General features: G+C 40.1%; 1 protein-coding gene across 1 annotated transcript in view; it reads left to right on the forward strand.

The window, feature by feature from the left end:
• The first annotated feature begins 2626 nt into the window (after positions 1 to 2626).
• RGMB (repulsive guidance molecule BMP co-receptor b) overlaps positions 2627 to 26231 on the forward strand; it is a 33502-nt gene continuing 9897 nt past the window's right edge. Inside the window, exons 1-3 of the mRNA XM_036741932.1 lie at positions 2627 to 2724; positions 6111 to 6349; positions 11981 to 12489. Of these exons, the coding sequence (XP_036597827.1) occupies positions 2720 to 2724; positions 6111 to 6349; positions 11981 to 12489 (753 nt within the window). The 5' untranslated portion in view covers positions 2627 to 2719. The remainder of the gene's footprint in view (positions 2725 to 6110; positions 6350 to 11980; positions 12490 to 26231) is intronic.

Consider the following 26231-nt stretch of genomic DNA (forward strand, 5'->3'; position numbering starts at 1 on the left):
TTGAATTTTTGCCCTACAAGCCTTAACACTGGCAGTGTAACACAGTGCATAAAGAAATTACAGTCTTTGTCTTTATGTGGACAATACCCCCCACCTCCCTCTGAGCCCCAAACATTGTCACTTTAATGGGAAGGTCCTTTTCCTAAGAATTCTAGGCTTGTTCGTTTTTTCAAATTCCAATTTCTCACTCTTAGTTAAACTTGCGACCTATGGTTCTCTCTCCCCTGAACCCTTAAACAGGAGAAAAAGGAGACGGGTTGACTGTTTAGTAGTGGTGCGGTTAATTCTCATAGACTGAAAGTTCCTAACCTTTGAACCATGATCTATTGTTAGATTTTGGGGTAAACATGAACTTGAATGAGGAAGAATTATATTTGTAATCTAAAGTATTTCTTTTTCTGCATTTACAAACATTATTCTGAGTTCACAGATTTCACCATATTGCCAAAGAGGTCCATGAAAATCTAAAATGTAAAGCGTTAAGTGTGTGTGTGTGTGTGTGTGTGTGTGTGTGTGTGTGCGCGTGTGTGTGAATAATAGAATGTTGAGACTGGAAGGAATCTTAGAAATCAACTTCATTCAGCCCCTTCATTTCACAGACAAGAAATTCATGGACGCTCACAACCTTCCACATTTCAAAATGTATAAACAATAAAATGATGGAAAGTGTTAAACGTCTGTCCTGTAGCTAAGGTAAAGAAACAAATACAGAATGTACTCCTGGCTAGGAAACAACTGGAAGGAAAATGCCGGAGGGCTAGCCTGCATCAGGCCATTGTGATCTCCAAGGTTTCTGGACACGCCAAGAAGTGGGGCGGAGCGTTTGTTGAATGCTTAAATACTTTGATGTTGTAGCACGCGTTGGTCACTGCTTGGTCCAGGCAAGGGCTGAAACAGTATTATGTTGTGAACAAGTGCCGCGGGTGGGAAAAGGCGAGGCGGCAGACTGGGAGGCACTGAATGTTACAGCGGTGAAAGACACCCTTTGTGCAAGCCTTCTGGAAAAGGGGGAAGGGAGTTGGGCAGAGAAAAGGAGAGGGGAAACTGAAGGGCCAGGGTTGCCATGCCCAGCTGATTCCTCCAGATGTGCAGGTACATTCCAGCGGTTACAGTAGCTGCTGAAAGCTCCTGTAGGGGGCCATATGGATTTCAGAGATGCGAGAGAAGACGAACCAGCGCACTCCTTCAACCCTTCTTTGGTAGGGGGAGGGGCGGAGAAATAGGAAGGAGTATAGTTTCTCAGAACAGAGAAGGGAATTAAGGAATTCCCTCCTCTCCTTTATATAGGTGGCGGAGAGATCACGCTGTCATTAAAAACACATCACTTCCCTTGGCGGCTGTGCCAGGCATCGGGAGACCGGCGAGCCATCACTGAGAAGGGCAAGCCCCGCCTGGGTAGAGGTGTTACAGACCTTCTTACCATACCTGGGGGAGAGGGGCGCCCGGACCGCGCTCCTTTCCTCCTGCACCAAGGCTGCATGGCTTGTGGCTTATTTTCCCAGCTGGCAAACGTCACCATGAAGACAAGGGAATGCCTGTGGTGAGTTGTTTATTTTGTTAGAGTTTGCGGTGGGGTTGGGGTGAGTGGAGAGACAGGGAATGAAAGGGTGTGGAGGAGAGGTAAGGGGAAGAGGGCATTGGGAATGAACTGTATTGCTTGGGTCTCCATCCGCCGGCGTTGTAGAAATGTCCCAGCCCTCAAGGAAGCCGCTGAGAGAAGGGTCTGTGCTAAAAAGTGCTGCCTATCTCTAAGAATTGCCCCTTTACAACATTTGCAGAGTTGAGCCAATTTGATGCTTAAGCACTGGGCGGCTGATACATAGACATATGGCATACACACAACCCTTCACAAAACACACTAGTCGTAAATCAGCATGTTCAGGAAGCAGGTTTCCAGTGTTCAGCTAGCACCAGCAGTTCTCCCCGGGCCACAAAATTGGCCCCTGCATTTTCCGTTACTTCCAGAAAAGGGGTTCCTGTAAGATGCATAGATGTGTGTGGCATGTAGGTGGAGTTGATGGAAAACTTGTCCTGTTGGAATCCCAGAAAAATAGGTGGTTAGTGCATCCTTTCTTTGAATACGACTGATTTTCCTTATAATTCTTACAAATCATAATACTGACTTGGCAGTATTTGTCACTCTTGAGGATAAACTGGCTTTGTGCCTAACAGACCCAGGAGGAACCCCGAAGAAAGTATTTGTTACCCTCATCTTTGGGGCAGGTGGTTTCAGAGCCTGATGAAATGTAAACCGGGCCTGGACTCAGGATCACAAAGTGTAACTGATGGTAATAATTGCCTGGAAGAAAATCCTAAATACATTAGTGAGATGGTAAAGCTTTTAAGGCTTTCTTGGGAGTGAGTGCCTGGCTAATGAGAGGTTAATTTTGTTTCGGAGGGAAGACTGTGCTGGTTTCCTGAGATAAATGGCCAGGAAGCACATTACCTCCCTAGCTCTGGCAATCGGCTCCCAAATGCTTTTTGCACCTGCTACTTTCAAGCTCAGTGAGTGGTTGTAAAGATGCTAGGATCCCTTCAGCCAATTTTTGTAGGTACAATTAATGCATCTTCACCCTTCCGATTCTGGACAGGGTACTAACTGTTGTGTCTATTATCTAATACATAGGTTCAAAAAGTAAGTGCCAGGGTCCAAGCTTTTCAAGGAGTTTGGATGCCCCTTTGGCCCTTCAGCCACCATACAGGACCATAAGGGTTAAAGATGATGTAAGTACAAACACATGGTGAGCTTGTATTCTTTTAGAACTTATTTTATTTTAATCCTTTGACCTCCCCTCCTCAAAATGGTAGATAACAAGGTGGGGGAGAGGGGAGTGGGAAACATACCACATACACTGTGTTTTAAAAATTGAAACCCCAGGTCTGATACCCAGCTGCTCTTCCTTAATGCACTGTATTAAGTAGACAGACCTTGAGACTTGTGTTGGATTTCTGAAAATGGAGATTATATTAACAGGGGAACAGTTAAGCCATCATGAATGCCATCAGGAAAAGCAAACCACATTTTGTTTAAAATCCATTAATGCTTCTTGCATGTGTTTGAATTCTACCCAGTTACACATTAAGATTATGTTTTGCTGGGTCCCTAAATAGCCTGCTACCTTGTTTCCTCTTTCCTGAACTAAAAGAAAAATGGGAATGGGGGAAGGGGAAGGAAGAGGGGAGGAGGAACTAAGTAGCTGGATAGATTCCTGACTTGTAAAAATCATTGATTTCAGCATATTGTTAGTTTGAAATGTAAAGTCATTATAAATCAGTGATGGAATATTCATTCAATTCTGTTTTTCCCAAAGTTGATGCTGGGGACCTCATCTCATTCCGTTTTTTAGTAAAAAAGACTGTATGCCCTTTGATGTCATCTACAAAGCTCTTGGGTTTAAAACCTGATACAATTTATTGATATCAACTCTAATTTTCTGTTCCTGTCTTTCACCTCACCTAATGCCTTGACACTTGAAAATGGGAACCTCCTTCCAGCTTAATTGTAAAAATTAGCATTTCCCTCTAGCCAACTATACACTTATATAGCAATAAAAAGTGAATTGTTACACACATAAATCTTGGGCTTGTCAAATTTTACAACAGAGGAACAATAAAGCACCTTAGAGGAGATGAAATTTTTCCTGTTAAGAAGTGTCATTTAGTGACCCTAGAGTTTGCAGAGAGCGCCCTCTATTGTTACCAAACTCTGAGTACCTGTCATCATAGTAATGAAGCTAAAAAAAAACCTCAGGGAGTCAGGAAAAAACAGACTCAAGTTATTTTCTTTATTTTGAATATTTGCTTTGTGCTGAGGTACAAAGAATTTATGATGCTTCTTTTAATTGGTTCTTAAAGCACAAGCTTCTGGATTAAAGGAGGATTGGCAGAGCAAATTTTATAAATTCTGTCAGTTTTGTTAAAATACTTTGGAATGCTTAATTGCACCTGTTTACTTTTTTAAGTGAAAAAAAGAAAACTTCCTTTGCTACAATTTTGATTTACTTAATCTAGTATGATAATTACTTACATCCTACAAAATAGTTGTGCCAACAGAAAAAGACTTTGGTATGCAGCAAAATCTTGAAGTATGCTAATTCCACATCTGATTCCCCTACCAAAAATCATTTCTCCAGGTCGTAGTAAAGCTATTATTATGTTATAACATAGTCAAAGCTTGAATTATATCTTAGGCAGTGAAAGTTGTGTTTACTACTTGAGTCACCACATCATGTGTAGTAATTATGCAATGAAAAGGTATGCCTAAATAGCGGAGGCAGTCCTGCATAAAGGCCCCAGTCTTGGCTGAAGCAGAATCTCTAGGAAGTGAATTGTCAAGGTGAGGGAAGATGCTGCAAGTCTCTGCTATCCCAACTTACTTGAATAGCACCTTGTTTAAAAGGAGGAGGGGAGGGGAAAAGGTTAATATGTCCATGATTTATTATTTCCAAATAGTGCTAAAGTTCTGATCTGGGATATATGTAAGACTAAAGAAAAAAAAGTCAGTCATGATCAGTTTGAGGAGGATAATATGTATTCTAGGAGAGATAGGGAAGTGGACTCAAGTAGGTTACATGGCATTTCACAACTACTAATAATCATGCTGAATTCTACTGTCTGATCCCAAGATTCTTGTTTTCTCCCTTTTCTGTCTCCTTACAGACAAGTTGGCCTTTTCCTTGTTGTTTCCAATTCTGGAAAAATAGAGATTAGATTAATGTGTTGGTTATTAGGGCCTGGATGCCTTATCTAAGCTCAGGCATAAAATAAGAGTAACACAATTACATAGCATTTTAAGCCAAGTGCTTTCCTAAGCATAAACCTGAGAACTAGGTAGGGAAAGGAGCTACCTTTTTTCAGATGAAGAAACTGAGGCTATGAGAAGTTGTGACTTGCCCTATGCACGATTTCACAATCAGTTAAGCATCTGAGGCAGAGTATTAACTTCTCATTAATCTAAATTATCCTCTATTTGGGCATGTTAAGGTTTGCCCACTGTGGGTGAACTAAGTAAAAACTAACCTACGGGCCCAAAGTAACCAGCTCTTGGCTAGTGGTCACTAACTAGCCACTAACCCCTGGATTTGATGGTCAAGTGACAGGAGAGGAACGTTTCTTGCAGGCGCCGCAGCTCCCGGCCCGAAGGAGCGCCAATGGGCGATCCCCTGCCGATTAAAGCTGCCAGTAAATTCCAACGCGAACCCACGGAGCCCTTTCCCAGCCAATCAGAGGCCCCCGGCCCGCCAGTCACATTCCGACTAAGAAAAGCCCGATTTCTTTCCTGCAATGTTCCGCTCTCCAGATCTAAGTCGGAATGTGGTTTCGGGGGAGGTGATTGGCTGCGAAGGTGAAGCCCCGCACACGTGATTCCCAAACGCTGCTCCTTGGGAGCATGGACGGAGATAGGGCGTGGCTGGCGGGGGCGGGGAGCACGCGATAGAAAACAAGCGAGCCAAACTTGGGAGGCCGAGTGGGGCCCTCGGAAAGTAACCCAAAAGGAGGGACCCCAGGCCCTGGCGGCCGCCTGTTTATATTAGGCTACGTTAAAAGAGCAAAAACCAAAGCGGTAAACAGAAGAGGAGAGGCTGAGCGAGGGCGATGGCAAGTCGCTTCCTCGCAGACAGTCCGGGGCAACCGAGCTCCCACAGCCCTGGGCGGGGAAGGCGGGCCCCGGAGGCCCCGAGAAGTGTCGGGTCTGTCTGGGTCTGCCGGCGCTCGCGGCCCCTGGGACGCCGCTGAGGTAGGAGGAGGGCGCGGATTGGCTGGGGGAGCGCCCGACGTGGGAGGGGAGTGCGGCGCTGAGATTGATTGATGGGGCGGGGGAGGGGCGTGCGGAGACACCCGAGCGAGGCCGGGGCCCCGCGCGCACACTCGCCCCCCACACCCGAGCAGCGCGGCGCACGCAGCCCCTACCCTGGCCTCGCCGGAGCCCGCGCGCTAGCGGCTTTAGGAAGGTGGGGAGGAAGGCGGCGAAACTCACTGGCGTTCTTTGTGTTCTTTTCTCCTCTTCTTGCGATGCTGCCGGGGGCCGTTCTCCTCCTCCTCCTTCTCCGGCGCGGTGTTCGCTGCTGCTGCGGGGGCGGCGGCCGCCTCTCGCCGTCGCGGGACTGAAGGAGGAAGAAAAGGAAGCGAGGCCCGATCGCGTGTCCATGCAGCAGCCCCGGCTCCCGGGCCCCCACGCTGCCGCCAGAGCCTCGGAGGAGACCTGCATGGACGGGCATGGGGAGAGCTGCCCCTTCCTGCGCCGCCGCCGCCGGGGCTGAGCCGCGCCGGCGCCGTCTCCGTCGCGGCTGGCACTCGCCTCCGCTGGCCGCCCTGCTGCTCCTGCTCGGCCTCGGGGGGCTACCCGCAGGTACAGACGATCCCGTGCCTCGCGGGGGGTTGGGGGGGCGCCCACACGTGCCCGGACGCACGCGCACCCGCACCCCACGCTCGACTCCAGTGACGGGCGCGGACTTGCGCGGGGATGGGTGGAGGGGCAAGGTGGGAGAGGCACCCACACTTTTACTCTAGTTGGAGATGCTCTCCCGGGAGAAGTTGGTAATGGTGTGGGGGCGGGGAGCCCACGAAAAACACTCGATTTCTTTGTTTCTGGCAGAAACCCCTGGAGGTTGAAGAAGCAAATTCGTGTGTGTGTGTGTGTGTGTGTGTGTGTGTGTGTGTGTGTTCAGCACACCTGGCTGCAAAGCCACCTTTTAGCAAAACCCTGTAGTTGGAGCAACTGCAACAAACCGCTTAAACATTTAGCGAGTCTGGGAGATGCGTGTAAGATGGCCCCTTCTCCCGAGCCTTCCCTACCGCTTTGCACCGACCTGGAGGGATCTCCCCTCGGGGAGAGCTTGAGGGTGCTGCGAGGAAGTGAAAGGGGAGTGTTGCTTTTGAGCTTTAGGCAATTGCTCCAGATGCATTATTGCTTACTGCGATCCTATTTACCGAAAGTCGGGGATCAGATCAAGTTTCCGCCGCTGCCTCCTCCCTGCTGGAGAGAAGGAGCCTTGGGCTGTCTCTGGAGTTGGGGGGGTTGGTTGAAGCAGAGAGAGCGTACTTTTTAACTGCAAAGTGGGGAAACCAGTATGTAGCTTAATCTCAACATAACCAAAATACTTTTAATCGACTCCGTATTTGAAAAACCTGTTTTAAAGCAGCCCTCAGTTCTCTCCCTAAAAACTTGTGGCTAGAAATATTTTCGGGGAGTATGGATAGAGTGTGAAAGAGGTTAATAGTTGTCAGCCATTGTATTGTCCGTATTATTCTTCCCTAAGGAAAACAGCGCTGTAGGTACTTGGATATGGGGCAGCAAGAGAAGGAAATCTGCTTTAGCATGCCAGAGGACCTCTTAGATTGGCTAGATTGGTGGTGTTAAAAATCTCTTGATTAATTCTACTTAAAAAGACTACAAGAAGGTTTCTTTGTAAGGCATTGGCCTAGGAAAAAAAAATTGTACTAAAAACTGGAAAGGGTCTCTCCCTGGAACTGGAAGTTTTATCTTTTTACTTCAGGATCTTTTCATATATTTATATAAACACCAATCACCAGTGTTTTATAACAACAAAGTATATGAGTACTGTGCCTTTCACTCCACGAAGATGTATGTTGTAATTGTCATTTATTTACTAGGTCACACCAACCGTGTTAAAATTGGGGATATCTTTGAGTAGTGGGGGAAAAATAGAAGAAGACGCTTTGCTCCTTAGAGAAGACAGTACAACCAATTTCGTCTTGTGAAAGGTTTCCTATTGTAACTGCTGATCTGAGGGGAAGATAGAGGCAGAACTTAAGAAGTGTGTGTCAAGTTTCAGAATTAGATTTTTAAATGAGTGATTTTATTTCCTTTAGAAAATAAATAGCTGATTGTATGCTATATGTCCAGGAATACTCTTTGGCAATGTTTAAAAGGTACATTGTTTTAAAATGATTAGAGGATCTTTGAAAAGGTAAGAGGAGTCATCTCATTGCTTGCATCACTTTCTACTTGGGCTTAAAGAAAATAAAATTGGACCAAATGAGTGTTTTAACAAAAGGGAATTTTTAATAAATGTTTTGCATTGGGTGGGTTGATGTTTAAAATATTAGGTATCGGCAACAAGAAAATATAAAGCACAGTGTCTTACTCAAAATTGTAGTAATAACTAACACTTAGATAACATTTTAAACATTAGATAAACATTTTCATTTGAGCCTCACAATAACTATGTGGGATAAACACTATAGGAATTTTTACCCTCTACTCCCTTTTCCCTCCACCCTTTTACAGGTGAGAGAACTGAGGCTCAGAGGTTAAGGAACTTGCCCATAGTTACATATTGTTAGAGGTGAGATTTATGCTTAGATCTTCCTACTCCAAGTCCAGCAAGCCATCTATATACCATACTGTCCAGTGGTATTTAATGGTTTTTTGCTGCAAACATTAAGCTAGGCCTGTTTTAGCCTTGGCTGCTCTGGTAGTACATGCCTTGATAATGATGGAAACCCTATTGGAAATGTAGAATGTGGTCCTTGAAGATTATTAATCCCTTGGGTAGGCTGCAAAAAACAACAAAAAACTTTATTTAGAAAATTAGAACTTCTTTGTTTAAAAATTTGGAACTTGAAACTTAATGATTTTTTTAAAGCTTATTTTTCATGCAGCTTCACTTTATTAAGGCAGTAGTTGAGAGATTTCTTGAACATTTGTTTCAGTCTGGCTCAAGCAATTTGTGTTTTGAAAAAGGATTGCCTAGCACCCTTTCTTTAGTGTGGGCCCTCTTGTAAGGGCAGTATTTTCTGAAATGTAAGGAATGATTTCTGTTCATTTCAGGGATCCTAGTCAAGTGCTTTTTGCAGATGGGCGACCATATGTTTTATCGCTGTAATCATAGCATTTGCCTCAGCACTCATATGGCTTAAAGAGTCATTCTTTTTAATATAGCTTGAACATATCTCACATCACAAAATTCATTATATTTCAAAATTGTATGAGTAAATTTGGCTCGCTCATTAGTGACAGTTTTGTTTTGAAATCTTTGGCGATAGGATCTTTTGTAAACACACATCCATTAGCACATTCTTCTCCATTAACTGAAACAAAAATAGAGCAGCTAATCTTCGTTCACATTAATAACAAATAACTTGATGGGCAAAACAGTGAAACCTCTACCTGTAAATTTTTAATTTACTCCCTTGGGAAAGCATAGAGTGCATTATTCACATATTTTTAACAAAGCTCTGCATTTCCTGACTGTGGATCAAATATGGAGCAGCTTGCTTCCTCATGTACTTCTTGGCTTTCCTTTGCTAGATCTTTGAGACTATTTCTACTTGGCCTTGTCTTGGCATTTTGACAGGAGGTTTATTTTACCACTTACAACAGGCAGAGTGTGCATTGCCATTATAAATTCATGAAGCCTAAATATTTCTGGGGGAATACTGCAAATTAGTCATAATAAGGAAACTTGGGGCGAGGAGTTGAGACTGTTGGACCTGGGCCTGTATTTCCCTTTCTTTTTCTCCAGTTTTCCCTCCTTTCTCCACCATTCAGCTACTAAAAAAGATCAGACAGCAGTCCAACACTATTTAGTTCCTCATCCCTGGAATATGCGTTTCTGTTTTGTGTAAGGTTTCACAAATGAATCAATACCCATCTGCCAGCTAAAGGAAAGGAGTGGGGAGAAAAAGGGAAAGCCAAGGGGTTAGAAATTTAATTCTTCTCCCTCTTCTGTTTTGACAGTTAGTGCATTTGCATTTCCACACCACTACTTTTGATAGTTTATGACTATTTGAAATAATTACAAGTAAATGTATGCTCGGTTGAATTTTATAGACCATAAAAAGAACAAATAGGCCCAGTAAGTTTAGCGGAAAGTTCTTGTGCTATCACACAATTATAAAAGCTGGATGTTAACCAAGTTATCTTAAGACCATATTTTCATTTCTTTATTTCCTCCTATGCTGTGAATCAGTTGCTTGAGTCTTTACTACCATGGCCACTACTAATGTATACATGGTAATACCTAATAGAGAAAGTGTATCCTTGAAAAGAAGGTAGAAGGCAGAAAGAATACTAGATTTGATATCAGAAGACTTGGGTTTGAATCTTGGCCCTCTTATTTATTTTATCTGTTAACTTTGGACAGTTATTTATCCTCTTTGGGCAACAGTGTCACTATCTATAAAATGAGAGGCTTGGATTCAATGACCTGTGAGGACCTTTTTAGCTCTAAATCTATGATCCATGATCCTATGAGGACTGGGAATCAATAGTGTTGAATCAAATGTTGAACCTAGGAGTCTGTGCTTACTGTTTATGTTTAACAAAACCTAGCCTTCTGAACTTTTTTCTTTTTTTCTATCTGTAAAATAGCCTTAACTCATTTTTTTTGGTAGCATAATTCTTTGACAACGATCAAGTTTCTTTTGAAGAGAATGACTTTAAAAATTACCTACTTTAACTACTCTAAACTTTGAATGCTTAGAAACTAGGACCCAACACCATCAGCTGTTTTTGTGATGGATGCCATAAAAGAAAATACAAATTTGAATGATAGTTATGGTTCAGTAATTGCTTTCATTTGTCCAATGTTGCAGTATTCACTTCTGTGGTTTTGAATCAGTTGAAATTAACTCCAAAGCTTAGGATTTCTTCTTTCCTTTTTTTAAAATTTAAAAGGTATTTGGAGGAATTAGATGTTTCTTTATATATTTTTTAAATTTCCTAACAAAAATTATATCGCCAGTGGTTTTATTATGGACTTTAAAAATTTTCCACTAAAACAGGTTAAAGTTCAAATTTAGAGCCAGTGTTCTAATGTAAGGTTGAATTGGGATTTATTTAAATAATTGTTTTATTTTTAATACCCAGAGGTAACTATGGCTTGATCTATATTTTTGTAGGTCTACTTCTATATTCCAGTATTAGGATAAATACTGGTTTTGTTCTCTTTTCTTATGTGTACTTTCATAATTCAAGGACAAACTATAAAGATGTTTTGGCAATTATTATTTTACGTTTTGTTGAATATATTATGCATTATTTCTCCTTAAGAAAAAAGGCAGTAGGTATAGTCACATCTAGAAATCAACATTTTACATTCTTTGTTCTTTTGGTTCAAAAATTTTAAAATAAAGTCATAGCCATCTGCCTCTGTCATAGAGATTAACTCAATACCTGTCTTTTCCTTTGTCATTGGCCATCCATGGAATAATAAATCCTGTGCAAATTTTTGGTCCAAAGCATTTGATCTTCTGGCACTGGGAGAATAGGAGGAAATTTTAAAAAATTAAAATATTTGGCAATACACTTGTTTATAGGTGGGTAGTTAAACTTTCTAGAAGGCAGGTGATTATAAGTTGTGGTTAAAGTGGAGTGTGTGTGTGTGTCTTTATACTTGGCTAATAGAAAGTTGTTTGGTTTTTTTTAAGACTCTTAGTACTTACCATTTTCTTAGTATAGAGGTTGCATAGATACATAGTATGAATTCAAACCCATATTTTGAACTTTTAAATAGATATTCTGTAGTTTAGAAATAGATATTTTTTCCTTTAGGTAATGATAGGTGCTTCTATTTTTCACAGGATCATCTCAGGTAGTTTTGGTTTACTTTCTAAAGCTAATTTTTTTTTTAATAATGAATAGAATTCTAGAATTTACATTATTGTAACTAAGTATTTTAAGTGTATTTGAAAAAGATAACAATTTGAATAAATACTTTCCTTTACTGTTCTATCATAGCTTCTCTCTAAGAGTCATCTAAACTGAGAATAATTTACATAGTTGGTTCAAGTAAAAAGTTTGAGGCCCAGAAGCAGATTGGTGTCTGTATTCTTTTAGACTTTTTGCTGAAGCCTCTTCCCCTTCTCTTTTTTTTTTTCTTCCTGATCAAGGGGGTATAACAAATAGATCCTGAAGGAAAATTGTAGTTTTCTTATGTAGTTCATTCAGGAAGTAATATAACCTCTTAAAATGTCTCACCTTTTAAGCAGTTTGTTGTTATCTTACTTCCTTTAGGTTATTGCCAACAGCCAGCCCAGTGTCGAATCCAGAAATGTACCACAGACTTTGTGTCGCTGACTTCTCACCTGAACTCTGCCATCGATGGCTTTGATTCAGAGTTCTGCAAGGCTCTACGTGCTTATGCTGGCTGTACCCAGCGTACTTCCAAAGCCTGCCGTGGAAACTTGGTCTACCATTCAGCTGTGCTAGGAATCAATGACCTCATGAGCCAGAGAAACTGTTCCAAGGATGGACCCACATCCTCTACCAACCCTGAAGTTACCCATGACCCTTGTAACTATCATAGCCATTCAGAAGCTAGAGAACATCAGGGAGGGGACCAGAGTCCTCCCACTTATCTTTTTTGTGGCTTGTTTGGAGATCCTCATCTTAGAACTTTTAATGATCACTTTCAAACGTGCAAGGTGGAAGGTGCTTGGCCTCTTATAGATAATAATTATCTTTCTGTACAAGTGACGAATGTACCTGTGGTCCCTGGATCCAGTGCTACTGCTACAAATAAGGTAAGACTGACTTTTCTTTTTTAACTTTCCTAACTTTGAGTTATATAATGAGCCGAATTTGAATTGAGAAGCAAAAGTTTCAATTAAAGTGAAGCCATTTTATTCCTTTTTTTTTTTAAAGAGTTGATAGCATCAGTTTTAGGGGTTGTTGGTTTGGTTTTTAAAGTTGTGAGTTGCTTAACCCAATACTAGGGTTCATTGTAAAACAAGCTAGATTAAAAAGCAAAAATATGTGGGGTGAAAAAAATAACATCAAAATTTGAATAATGGGGCAATAATAGTTTTTAACCAGAGCATGCCTGTGTGAATATAATATTATTCCTGTCTCTAAGCATTCAAATAACAAATCAGCTGAAGTATGTGAGTTGGTAAGGGTAGGTGTCTGAGGCCCAAGGAAATAACCTATTTGGGAAACAAATTTCATTGGAAATTTAGAAAAGGTAATAAGATATAGTGGCTGCAAGCCAGCACTGATGCAGACTGTCTCGAGTGTTTTAGCTCTTAACTTAGTGATGACCAAGGGTGTGTAAGGTGTCTGTTGCTGTGCAATGGTGTATAATCACAGGATAATCTGTGGACCACAGAATAGCAATTTAAGGCCAAAGGTGGGGGAAGGAGCTAAAACATTACATTCAGCTTACCCTGACCAGCTGGCCCATGTTTTATATAACTACTAAATCAGGAGTTCTTAACCTTATTTGTTTTTTGAACACCTTTGACAGTCTGAAGCCCATGTACCCCCTCCTTAAAAGTGTTTTTAAACGTATAAAATAAAATACATAGGATTACGAAGGAAACCAAGTATATTGAAATATTTCATTACAAAAAAAAAAGAACAAATCCAAGATCTTGGATCCCAGGTTAAGAACCTAATCATTAGTGTTTTACATAGAACTAGTTGGAGACCTGCCAATCTTCAAAGCTTTTGTGCTGTCGTCCTCGTGGGAGAGAAGGATCTATGTGTTGACCTTAGATTCTTGTTATCAATCTTACTCACTATAAATAAACAAAGAAATTAGTAATATAGAATTTTTTGCAAGAAATGTTATCCTCAATATTCCCATCTTCATCTACTGTCTCTGTGGAAGGTCTCAATATAAAAGTATTGTATTAGACAAAGATTTTTTGAACAAGTTGTTTCCAAACTTGTGATTTCTTTTTTAATCACTTTCTAAGAAAATGTCATATTGCCTCACCCATGAACATTCTACATGGCATATGTAATTTAAAATTAATTTTTGTAGGCATGTTGTAGAAGCTATTACATAACCTCTGGAAATAATTTTGGAATTCATTTCTCCAAACAAAGAAGAGCTTTGGACATGTATGATGAATACAAAAATGTTTGCAGTTATAGTCTCAGCCAAAACCTACAACTTTCCTTTTGGTTTTCTCAGTCTTGTAATCGACTCTACCAGTAATTTTTATGTAGAACTTTTTTTTTTTTTGTCATATGCCTGTTAAGGAACATGTTAGTTATAATGTATATACGAAGTGTGACTATAAAAGAATCCATCTCATTACTTTTATGGTTTAAAACAAAGGCCTGTCATTTATAACTAAAACATTCTTTAAGGCCACTGAACTTTGGAAATTCAAGAAGAAAATCTCTCCTGGGGTGTAAAAAGTCAGTACTGGAAATTTTATAAGTTACTGGAGACTAGAGATGGCATGGAATGTAACCATTTTCTTGTGTGGAGGTCAGAGAGGAAGAGATTACTCATTTTGCAGGAGGCTGATGCACCTTGCGAATTGTCCCATCTAGTAATGTCTTCTGTCTTCTTTCAGCCTTTTAAAAATTTGATGCTTTGGAATGACTGTACTTAAAAATATTACTGTAGTACCTGCTATTTTCTGGAGATTAATATTTATGGATAGTAGAACAATCAGATAGCAAATGAGTAATTGAGGTATTTTCATTGCTCTTTTGTTATGCTGTTGAAAAATGGTTCTTCACATCTGGTAACCATGCTGTCCAACAGCAAAATCCTCAGTGGCTCTACTACGGCCTGCTGTGTCTTTTCTGAACCACCTTACAAATCCTGTCTCAGGGTTTTTTGAGTGCATATGCATATACATACTGGCCATCTGAGGTAGAAAATACTAAACTATATCTCACAGATTTCCTTAACTTGATCTCCTTAATCTCTATACTAGATCAAAATTTCCTTAATCTCAATACTAGAATATATCTCGAGGATTTCTTGTAACTTTCCTTTTCAGGATTTACCTATAATCTATTAAGCTGTGGTCAGCTCCATTAGAAAAGATTGCTATATTTAAATACATTCTTATTTTGTTTCCATCCAGAATTGGACAGTCCATTGGACTTGGATACCGTTTGCCTAATCCCCCATCCCAAAAACATTCACCTTTCTTTTAAAAAAAAACCACCGTATGGTGAAAAGGATTGCTAAGTGAGATATTCCTCTCTTTTGTAGAGCCCTCTCCACTTGTTTTCTTGAGCAGGTTAATTTACAATTATAGATTTAGAGCTGTAAGAGATTTCAGAGGCCGTCTAGTGCAACCCCCTCACTTGAAAGATGAGATGAAGGCCCAGTGATGTGCTCTAGGTCACATTTGTAGAGTCAGAAGTGGGATTTGAACTCTGGTCCTCTCTCTAGAGTCTGTAAGTACTCTTTCCATTCACTTTTTAATTCTTCTCCCCTCCAGCTTTGATAACTTTATAGGTCTACCTTTCTCCCTTCCCCCAAAAAACAACCAAAAAGAAAAATCTGCAAGTAAAGTTTTGTCTTTTTTTTTTCTTTTGCTGCAGGAAGCCGTTTCTAACTAGCTGAAATAAGTAATAGGACCTGTTACTTTATGAAATATACTATGAATAAATAGCTGAAGGGCAAATAGGTTTGTCCAGATAAAGCATCCAAAGAAATACTTACTGGAGCTAGAAGGGGTTGTCAGGTCCAACCACTTCATCTTACAAATGAGGGAACTGAGGCTTAGAGACTAAGTGTTTTTTGTTCCAGCTCACATAGCTACCCTGAGTTCTTCCCACCATATGGTGTTGTCACCACATGTATACATATATGTCATTTTCTTCCCTACTCCTAGAATAGAGTGTAGCGTGTCTTGCTGTGTTGAGATTTACTTTTTTTAAGGAGCTGTTTTTTGCATTCCCCGCCCCCCACCCCGTCCAGGTTAATCGTTCTCTTTTGGGGGGAAGGGGGTGCTGTTGGATATATGTGTTGTATTTTTCACACTATCAGGAGGAAGGTGTTTTACCAACTGGCAAGGCTCTCATTCTTCTCTCAGCCCCCATTCCCACCCAAGCAGGGGGCTGCAGGGGTTCCTGCCCTAGCAGTACTCCTTTGCAAATCCTTATCATCTCTAGGCCTTCCTCCCTAACTGTTGCTGCTTGAGATGAATGTAGGCACCCAAGCATGAAGGCAAGACAAGGTGAGAGCCACAGAACTGGAATGTCAGTTTCTTGAAGGAGAAGCATTTCTCTATAGGGTGAAGACAGCCCAATTGCTTTGGCTTCCAAAAGGCTAAGTACAAGCTATGGGCTATAAAAACTTCTCTGGAGTCCTTGGTGCAATGGTTTCAAACTCATAGAAAGAGGCTACTAATTTTTATGTAAGGGTCCCTGCAGGCTGCATATTGACTAAGAAAACCACATATTAGCATCTGTGTTCTATTGTATTTGTATTTGTTTTAAAATATTTCCCAATTGCATTTTAATCTGGTTGGGCCACACTTCCTGCATGTTTGACACCTTTATTGCATCCACTCTTCATACCACAATGTCTATACATATGCTCACTGTAAGCTCTTGTTTAGCCAAGTTATGTGTGTTATGTATTCTGATTTAAGCAAATCCAAGATAGAATATTAAAATCCAGATTCCCAGACAACGTAAATTAGATTGAATTATTTATCTTTCAAAACAATTACTAGATACTTAAAATTGTTAGAGCAGGAAGGGACCTTAAGAACTTATAGTCCAAAAACCTTATTTTTATGCGCTGTTGCCTGGAGACGTGAGATGATTTGTTTAAGGGCACATAAATCATTATGAATACAATTAGATCTAAAATCTTGGTTTCTTAACTCCAAACCAGGCCATGCAGCTTCTCAGGAGCAGGTTGCACTACAGTGTTTGAAATGTGGCTCTATTTGTAGGAATCATATTTTGATGCCATAATTCAGGAATATACCTACTTTTTAAAGGAAAACACACCTACAATGCTAATTTAAAAAAAAAAAATTTCTTATTCAAACCAACATCCTGGTCCCCTTGATACCTGCTTCTCACTCTAATCACATGCCCTTACCTTCGTGTTTTTTCTGTCATGTCTCCACTGCTTTCAATCATACTACTACTATTTTGTCTCAGTAAGAAAAGAAAATGATGGGACCTTTTCATTGTAAATTTTCCTGTGCACTGGATCATTATAGAAGCTCATTTACTTGCAGGTTAGTTTATGTGTTCAGGAAGGAAGTTCATTCTTTTGCACATGTTTGTGCCAGATAGCGCTCATGAAGGAGAGTGACAATTGTTTCTGGTGAATGGGCTAGCATCTGGACAAGCTAGGACTGCCCTGGTGTTTTTCCTATTGTCACCACTTTCCCAGCTGACATTTGTTACCAGTTCTCCAGATTCAGGTGGGCAAGATAAATCTTGACAGCTTCCCAGAGCTATTGAGAAGAATACACAAACTGCTTTTCACACTTGGAAGAAGTTCTGTTCTCCAGATCAGTGAAAGCTCTCAAATTCTTCCACCCTAGCCTTTGGCCCCTTCATTCCTCTGGCCGCTGGTGTGCGGTCAGCCAGTTTTCCTGTTAGGCTTCTAGACCCTGTCTCTGTAGCTACATAGTGACTTTCATTAAGTTCTCCTAAAATTTGTAATGGTGAGAAGAGCAGAGCAATTTAATCTGAATGAATTCTTCATGTCTTCCATCTTCCTCAATTATATTTCATCTAGAGTCTGTGAGATAGTAGAAGGTACACTAGATTTAGAAATAGGAGACCCATGTTCAGATTCTGAATCATACTTGTTCTCTGAATGACCGTGGTCAACTTGGTTTACTTCTGTGACTCTCTGTTTACTTTTCTATGAAGGGGGGACACTAATATTGTATACATTTCAAGGAATTACTTATAAAATCACACCATTTCAGAGTTGGAAGTGACCTCAGTGACAACCTAGTCCAACCCATATCTGAAAAAAGAATCCCTTATCCCCAGCAAGTGGTCATCAGGCCTTTACATAAGATCTCCAAATGAAAGGGAAGCCATTGTCTTCTGACAACAGAGTCCTTCACTGCTGCTGTTAAAGCTCCATTAATTACCCTGAAAGTTTCTTTCTGGCTGCCTTGATGTCTGTTAGATCCTTCATAACTCTCCCCTATGTAGAGTATTCTGCTGTGTACATGATGCCTTCAGTCGACCCTTGTACCCTCCTTCCTTGAAGGGCCAGGACATGGTTATGTTTCCAGTAATTGAAAGGCATCAGTCTGCATTGATCTTTAGTTTGATAGCTTTTGGCTGCTTGTCCTCAAGAGTCCTTGGAGCAAGGTTTCAATCATCTAGTCACCTTTAACTGAGACTGCCAAGATGGGTGTCAACGGTGGTGATATTCCTTTGTGTTACAGGCAGATGAATTTGATAATTTGTATACAATGGCCAGTTATGCAAAATGAGCCAAAGTTTTATTTTTTTAATGTGAACACGCTGTATGACAAACTGCTTGCTTTTTAGAAAAAGTACTTTGTTGTTACTGATTCTGTATATCCTTCGAGATTAAATACTATATCATAATTTTCATGGTATTATGTAGATATTTGTTATCATTTTTATTCCCACTTTTACTAAGCTAAAAAAGTGGTTGTATAGGGGCAGCTAGGTGGCTCAGTGAGTAGAACACGGGCCCTGAAGTCAGGAGCACCTGAGTTCAAATCTGGCCTCAGACACTTGACACACTTAACTAGCTGTGTGACCTTGGGCAAGTCACTTAGCCCCAATTTCCCTGCCTTCCCCCCTGCAAAAAAAAAAAAAGTGGTTGTATGGTTGTCCCTAGGGAAAAAATGCAAAGGAAATACAGTATTATGAATTGTACACGAATACATAAATATAAAACTTCTATTTTGTTCCCTCCCTAATTTATTTAGATCTTTATATGTTTTATAAAGCAAAACATCTATTTCTCCTTCATCTTTATTAAAACATGTTGGATATTACATACAGATATATAATTTCTTCAAAATAAAAACTGCCATATTTTAGACTTCTCCATTCCTGCAACTTCCTCTATCATTCTCTTTCAAATGTGCCTTGGAAGAAGAGGTTGGAGCAGTGGAGTCCTAATTATCCATTTCTTAAGTAAATTTAACTTAGAAGCTGCCTGTCATATGTAATGTCCTTGTTAAGGAACAGTGTACCTCTTCTGCTTTAAAACCAATGCACTGCTTGTACCATCTATTAGTTTGTAGGCCAGAAGCCAGAGCCTGGTCTGTATGCTGCTGGAAGTTAGAACTTGCTTTTCTGTCACATTTCCAAGGCTTCAGCTCTCTTAAATATAAGAGGAAAGGGCAAGAAGAAGCATTAGATGGTTACTCAGTTTTAGTTGGCATCAAGCAATATTAACCAAATAGTTTGCTTGTATGGTAAAAATTGCCTATCAGGTTGAGCAATGAAAAACGCTTCCTTACCTATTTTTTTGTTTTGTGTTTATTTTGACTGAATAGAACTTGCTCATCTACACAAAGTTCGTTATCCTTTAGGTAGAGCTACTTAAATTGTGACTTTAAAAATAACAACTGCATTTTTAAAAATTGTCAGTGAGAATGGAATGGCACACATTTAAAATATTTAACTTGGTCAGCCTGGGAGGGGGTTGAGGGGGTTGCTTGGGGCCAGGGGACTTCTAGTGAAACTTGGTGCTGTAGAGGAATGAGGCCTCTATGTTCCATTTAGATGGTTATTTTGAGACTATGCTGAAGAAAAAAATTGGCACTGTGTAGAATTGATATGACAGCATTTTATAAACTAACTTGTGAGCTGTTCTTCATGTTACTAAAATGAATGTAATCTTTAGATTTAAAGGTTTGTGTGTGTGTTTGGGCATGCCTTTCTGCCTATGAAATGAGAATCTAGAGGACTTAAAAAAAGAGGGAAAGGGCAGTGATTTGAAAAATTGCAGTTAACAGAGTTACTGATCTCTGGAACTGTTGTCCCTGACCTTCCTGCCTGACTTAGTTTTCCCAAGAGGAAGAAAGCTCTGTGGAAAGCCTTCAAACTGTCCTACCGTTATTGCTGTTTTGCATTTTTCTAGATATGAAAAAATGTTTGTGATAGACTCGGCAAGGGTGAGCCCCTCCTGTTGGTGTGGACCAGCTCTACCCCTGCCACCTCAGAGTTCAACCTGAGTAACTTTAAGGATAAGTCACTCAATAGGTATTTAATAAATACCTACTATGTGTCTGGTGTGCAAACTTAGGTCATTTGTGGCTTCCAGGCTGTTCCACTGTGATTTTTATTTGGCTCCCATCAGCAGACCACAAAGAGTGGGCCTGGCTAGGGACCAATGACTAAGCCCCTGATTTCCTTGGTCTTTTCAAGCCTTGTTGTAGCCTAGGGTAGAATCTGGGCCTTTGAGGACACCCAGGCCTAGGTGGGGAAAGCTGTCTGCACTTGTCTAGCTTCGGGCCTAACACTTGAGAGCAACTTTGGTCTTTCATAATTCAAAGGTTATTACATTACAGAAGATAGGAGGAAGACTGGTGGTGAATTTTAGTGCAGGATGCATTGAGTGACAGCAGTCATTCAAGGGTGGTGGGGTCTATTACTTCTTTAGGTCTCTCCTGAAAGGCTGGTACCAAGTTCTTTCTGGACATGTTTATAATGTTGGGGTGATAGCCAAATTAGCTATTTTAAAAAGAGTCACAGTGGAATAGTGACTGTGATCCCCCTGCTTAAAATACCTGTAGTACCTAATTGCTTTCACAATAAAATACAAACTGCAGAGCCTCGTTCTCAGTACCTCAGACTCAACAAGCAATTTTCAAACCTTGTTAGGCTACTTTTATGCTACACTTCTTGACATAATCTGCTTTCCTGGCCTATACACTATTTCCTGAACTCATCTCACATTCTCAAACATCTAGGTCTTTGTTCACTTTATCTCCTGGGCTTGGACTGGTCCATTTTGCTCTTTCCACCACTCCTAACCCCTACACATCTCTCTCCCTTTTGTAATCCTTCTCTTTTAAGGCCCTGCTTAGATGTTATCTTCCTTCATGAAACCTTTCCTGGTTTCCCCCCTCCTCCCCAATAAGTGATCTTACTTTCCTCAAAACTCTTATGTACTACTCTTTAACTTTGCCTGTGCACTCACCATAATATATTTAACCTATGCTATTTTGCTTTTTCATGGTGAGGTGATAAATATCATAAGTTCTTGAATGATATTGCCAACAGAACACAGACTCTATCAGGATCTCTTAGCTTAGTTTAAGGATATGCCTAGTTAAATGTAGATAATCTTATCACCACAAAGCTGGTTGAGCACCAGATGATTTTGGGGGGGGGGGGATGCATTCCTCATGGAGAACATTTACTGTAGAGTTATGAAATGTCATTCACAGGAGTTATCTATGCCTGTGAAATCTTGACTCCTTCTGGTATCAGGATAAGTAACTCATTTGTTTACTGTCTTGAATCCCCTTAACTACTTTTGATTCCAACCCCTCCCATCTTCTCCAGCAGTTTGCCTACACAATTATCCTCTCTCTGATCTTCCTTCTCTGCTACCTTCAAACAAGATCAAGTCTCTCTATCCTTAAAAACAACTCTGTGTCACTAGATTCTAGCATCCCTGTAATCGTCCCTTTCGAAGACAACAACCCCCCCCCCCCCCAATTGCCGTTACTTCCTTTCTTTTTATTCAGTAATTAACCGTGAAACTGCTCTCTCCACTTTACTCCGTATCTCTTAATTGCCAGGTCTTTTCTCAGTCCTCATCCTCTTGACCCTTCTGCAACATTTGATACTGTTGACCACCCTTTCCTTCTGGATACTCTATATGTCTTCCCTGAGTTTTTGTGGCACTTTTCTCTCCTGGATTTCTTCTCTTAACTGTCAGTGGATACACCCCAAGGGTACTTGGTCCTGAGCCCTCTTCTTTCTCTATAGTCTTCCTTGGTGACCTCATCAGCTCTCATAAGTTTAATTATTCTTTCTATGGTGATGATTCCCCTATCTGTGTATCCACCCCTCCTCTCTTTCCTGAGCTCCAGTTTCACATTTCAAATTGGATGTTCCCTAGGTACCTCAAACAAACTATGTCCAAAACAGAACTCATCTTTCCTTCTGGACCTACCCAACTTTGAATTTCCCTCTTACAGTTGGGGGCCCCACCCTTCCGGTTATGCAGGACTGCAGATAGCTATCCATTCATTTGTTAAATCTTCTTGTCCACTCACTCTACCAGATTGGGCCCTCATCATCTCTCACCTGGACTATTAGAGAAATATCCTAACTGCCTTAAGTCTCTATTCTAGTCCATCAGTAAATCAACAAGCATTTATAAGATACCTATCATATGCATTCTCCTTGACAGTGGGTATACAAAGACACAAATGGAACATTCCTTACCTTAAATGGCAAGTTATTTTCACAGAACCATGTCATTCACCTACTTAGTGAACTCCAGTGACTTGCTTCTAAGCTCAAATACAAACTTCTCAGTTGGGCTTCAGAAGCCTTTCACAACCAGTTCTCTACCTACCTTTCCAACCTTCCCACACTCTCTGGTCCATCAGAACTGATCTTGTCATTCCTTACACTCTGCTTCCTATCTCTGATTGTCCCCCCATGCATGGAATTCACTCCCTTCTCATCTCTATCTTATCCCTTATTTCTTTCAAAATTCAGTTCAAGCGCCACCCTCCTCCTCAAATACTTTGTATTTATTTATATGTATGTATGGATACATACATACGCATATGTTGCCTTCCCTGAAAGAATATAAGATCTGTGAGGGCAGAGACTTTCATTTTTCTCTTTGTATCCCCAAGTCCTAGTACAGTGCTTGATACATAGTAGGTAAATGTTGGTTAATGTTTTGTTTTTGTACGCCCAAAACCTCATCCCTGTGTCATATTCGTGCTTAACAAGTATTTGTTGAATTGTTGCTGAATTTAATTAGCCTTTCTTGTTTTGTGAGTTACTTTGTGGAATTGGCATCTTTTACCCCTGCCCCTCATATGGTTATCCTGTACCAGTGGATTCCCACAGCTGGGTTCCATGTTAACATCTCAGACCACCCTCAAAGCCTCCAACTGTGCGTATCCATCACCGTATTGCCAAGTGGTCCTTTAGCTGTCAAGCCACCTCTGTTTCTGCATGTAGAACTCACCAAGGTTAAAAGTCTGGTCCATTTGTTACTCTTTGGATAGAGAAGAGATGTGGCACTGGAATGGGGAAAAGAGGATGAGAGAGTTAACTTTACAAAAGCAATGAAATCAGTCTCATTCTGAATCTCAGTACCTACAGGGAGTTAAAAATAATGATGATGGATTTGAAGCCTTCCCCTTCCCAAATATAGTACTGGATTGCTTAAAAAAATTATCTGCATCTTGGTTCTAGCTTCCATATATATTTGGTCCTGATCTGTGATTCATCAGTGTTGGGAGCACTGAAATGCTCCCTTATTGTTCCCTTCTTAATGCAGATCACCACATGCTCTTAGAGAGTTGCCAGGGACAAGGAAAGCAAAGATTGTAACTTTCCTAGGGTAGTATAGCTAGCTGAAGTCAAAGGCAAGACATGAAATTTATCTTAACATTCTTTCATTCTCAGTCTCTTAGTCACACACTGAATGTACCGTATAGTAATAATAAAGTTATTTTTGGTTCATTGATTTCCATATGGTTTGTTGACATGGTAAAGGTTTGTAAAGTCAGAGGAAATTTGTTTTTGGTGAAATATTTCAATGCAACTTGTTTTTCTAAAATTAAAATGTAAAACCTGTGTTTTCTATGTTTGTGAAGTTCTAAAAATATTCTAACTAATCTAGATGAAATTGATTGTTCAAGCTATCATAAATTATCTCCATTTTATGCTACTTTACTTTTTTAAAAAGTATATATTAATAAATTACTAATAACGTTACTTTCAAAACTGTCCTTCTCTGTGCTTCCTTCTCAACTACCTTTTGTTCTCTCTTGTGCATTTTTAAAATGTGGCAGTGGCCTCTTTTTTTGACTTCTCTTGCCAATCCCCTCTTGCACAGTTAAAAATTTAAAGGAAAAAAATCTTTTTAATAAGCATAGGCACAAAAAAATCAATGAACACAATGGCCATGTCCAGAATTATGTCTCTTTCTTCGTCCTGTGCCCACCACGTTTCTGTCAGGAGGTGGATAATCATGCTTCATCAAAGGTCATTTGGAGACCTGGTTGCTTATTGCATTGATTAGAGTTTTTAAGTCTTTCAGAGCTGGTTTTCTTTATGTTGTTGCTGCCCTTGTATAAACTGTTCTACTTCTGTTCACTTTCTGAATCAGTTCACACAACCTAGGATTCTTTGAAATAGTTTCTTTCATCATTTGTTATCCCATAATAATATTAAGTTCATATGCTACATATTATATTTACGTACCACAATTTGTTCAGCTATTCTCCGGTTGTCTAATAAGCAGCGTAAGGCACATCCCCTTAGATTCTACTTGTTCTCTTTTCTTTTTTCCCCTTTTCATTCTGCCTTCAGGATTTCAGTTAGCTTTGCTTGTGACTATTCCCTTTCCAGTATTATCTTCCCACATAACCATCCCCCATTCCTACCTTGTTTGTCTGTTGAGTTTGACATATTTCTATATGAAGCGGTGTGTGTATACCTTTCCTTTATTCCATTTCAGATAAAAGTGAGAGTCATCTGCTGCCCTCTCTTTGAGCTCACTGATTCCTTCATGTTTGTATAGTCTGTTCATATCCCAGTTAGAAGAAATGGCAAGTTCCAAACTATTCTTCCTTGTTTCTTTTCTCTCTTTAAATCTTCAGAACAGAACCAATCTAAGCCAAGCCTTTTTTTCCCCCAATTCCCTCAGCACCCTTTGAGAATATTAAAGGTCTGAAGAGATACTTGTTTCTTTTCCCTTTATTAGATATTAGTGCTACATCACCATAAAGCTCCTTCCAAATGCCCAAATAAATTTACCTTTCTAGGTTTCTCTTGACTCTGATTATATTTCAGAGTTGTTTCTCAGCTATAGTATTTTTATCAGAAATACTTAAAAGTACTCTGTTCCATTAAAGATCCCATTTACCCTCTGTGTTCTAATAGAATTTTACTTGGCTTTGCAAGGTAAAATTATTCTTGAGGGCAAGCTTATCTTTTTTGCCTTTTGAAATTTGTATTCCAAAATCTCTAGTTAATAGTAGAAGCTGCTAGATCTCATGTGAATCCTGTCTCTGTTTACTTAGTATTTGAACTGCTTCTTTCTAGGTGGTTCTAGTATGTTTTCTTAAATATAGAAGAATTGAATTTTGATTGAAGAAAATCAAAAGCCTCAGGAATAGTACAGATTTTGTTCCAGTATTTCTCGCTGTGTCAGGGTCATTAATTTCTGTTTGGTCTATTCTGGTTTTCAGGAAGTACATTTCTTGGGTATGATTTACCTGTTTATAGGTATTCATGTAATTAGTCCTTAGGGTAAAATCTTTTTTTCTTTTTTTAAAGTTGCTATTTCCAGTAACTAGAAGTTACTTTCTCCTTTTTGGCAATCTCTAGACTCGAAAGACAAAAAAAATGATGCTAGTTTGTTTATTCTTTGATTCACTCATCTCTCCAACTTGAGTTGCTGAACTGAAGTTTTGTGCTATGACCAGGTTTCGACTCCTGCTGTTACTTTTAATGGTGTGATCAGCCTTGTTTGGCCTCAGGTTCTTGGGCTGATCTTTACCTCCTAAGATTAGGTCCCAAGGGTCTTTGAGGTTTATGTACTGAATATTCATATCTATGTGGAGTGTATTGGGGACCTTATAGCCCCTGGGCCCATGGTGTCTGGGTCTGAGGACTACTGTTAGGTGGTAGTTGCTGCTCTCTGCTACCAAACCCTGAGGCTTCCAGGCTGCAAGTCTGTCTCTGGTCTCACTGGTAGGCTGCGGCCTTGCTTGTCTAACTGGCATTGGCTTTATTGCCGTTAGTTTTCTAGCTGACTTTTTGTGCAGTTCTGGGATGGAAGAATAGTTTCTCATTGGCTTTTTAAAATGATTCAATATGGTTTGAACTTCCAGGTTTTGCTAGAGTAGGTATGTGGAAGCTGAGCAGTGTGCCTCCATACAGGCAACCATTTTGGCCAGAAGTCTGCAAGTTTTGTTAATAATAATAATAATAGCAACTCAATGTTATATATCATCTTAATGCTTACAGAGTGCTTCCTTCACAACAGTCTGTGTAGGTTGTATATTACCATTCATGTTTTTTTCTCCATTCCACTCAGACTGGTTCACTAATTGTTCCCCAGAAATGACATTCTATTGCCTACCTTGATGTTTCTGTACACATACTAGGTCACTATGTCTGGAGTGTACTCCCTCTTTACTTCTTCCTCTTAAAAAGTACAGTTCAGATGCTACCTCCTGTACAAGACCTGCCATGATCACTTAAATTATCAGGCACTCATATTCCTGAAATTACTTTGTATTATTGTGCATTTACTTTGGCTAGAAATCACTGTAGTTTTTTCAGTTTTTTTAAATTAAATTTTATTTTCAGTTCTGAA

This window comes from Trichosurus vulpecula, chromosome 1, assembly GCF_011100635.1.
Source record: "Trichosurus vulpecula isolate mTriVul1 chromosome 1, mTriVul1.pri, whole genome shotgun sequence".
Lineage (NCBI taxonomy): Eukaryota > Metazoa > Chordata > Mammalia > Diprotodontia > Phalangeridae > Trichosurus > Trichosurus vulpecula.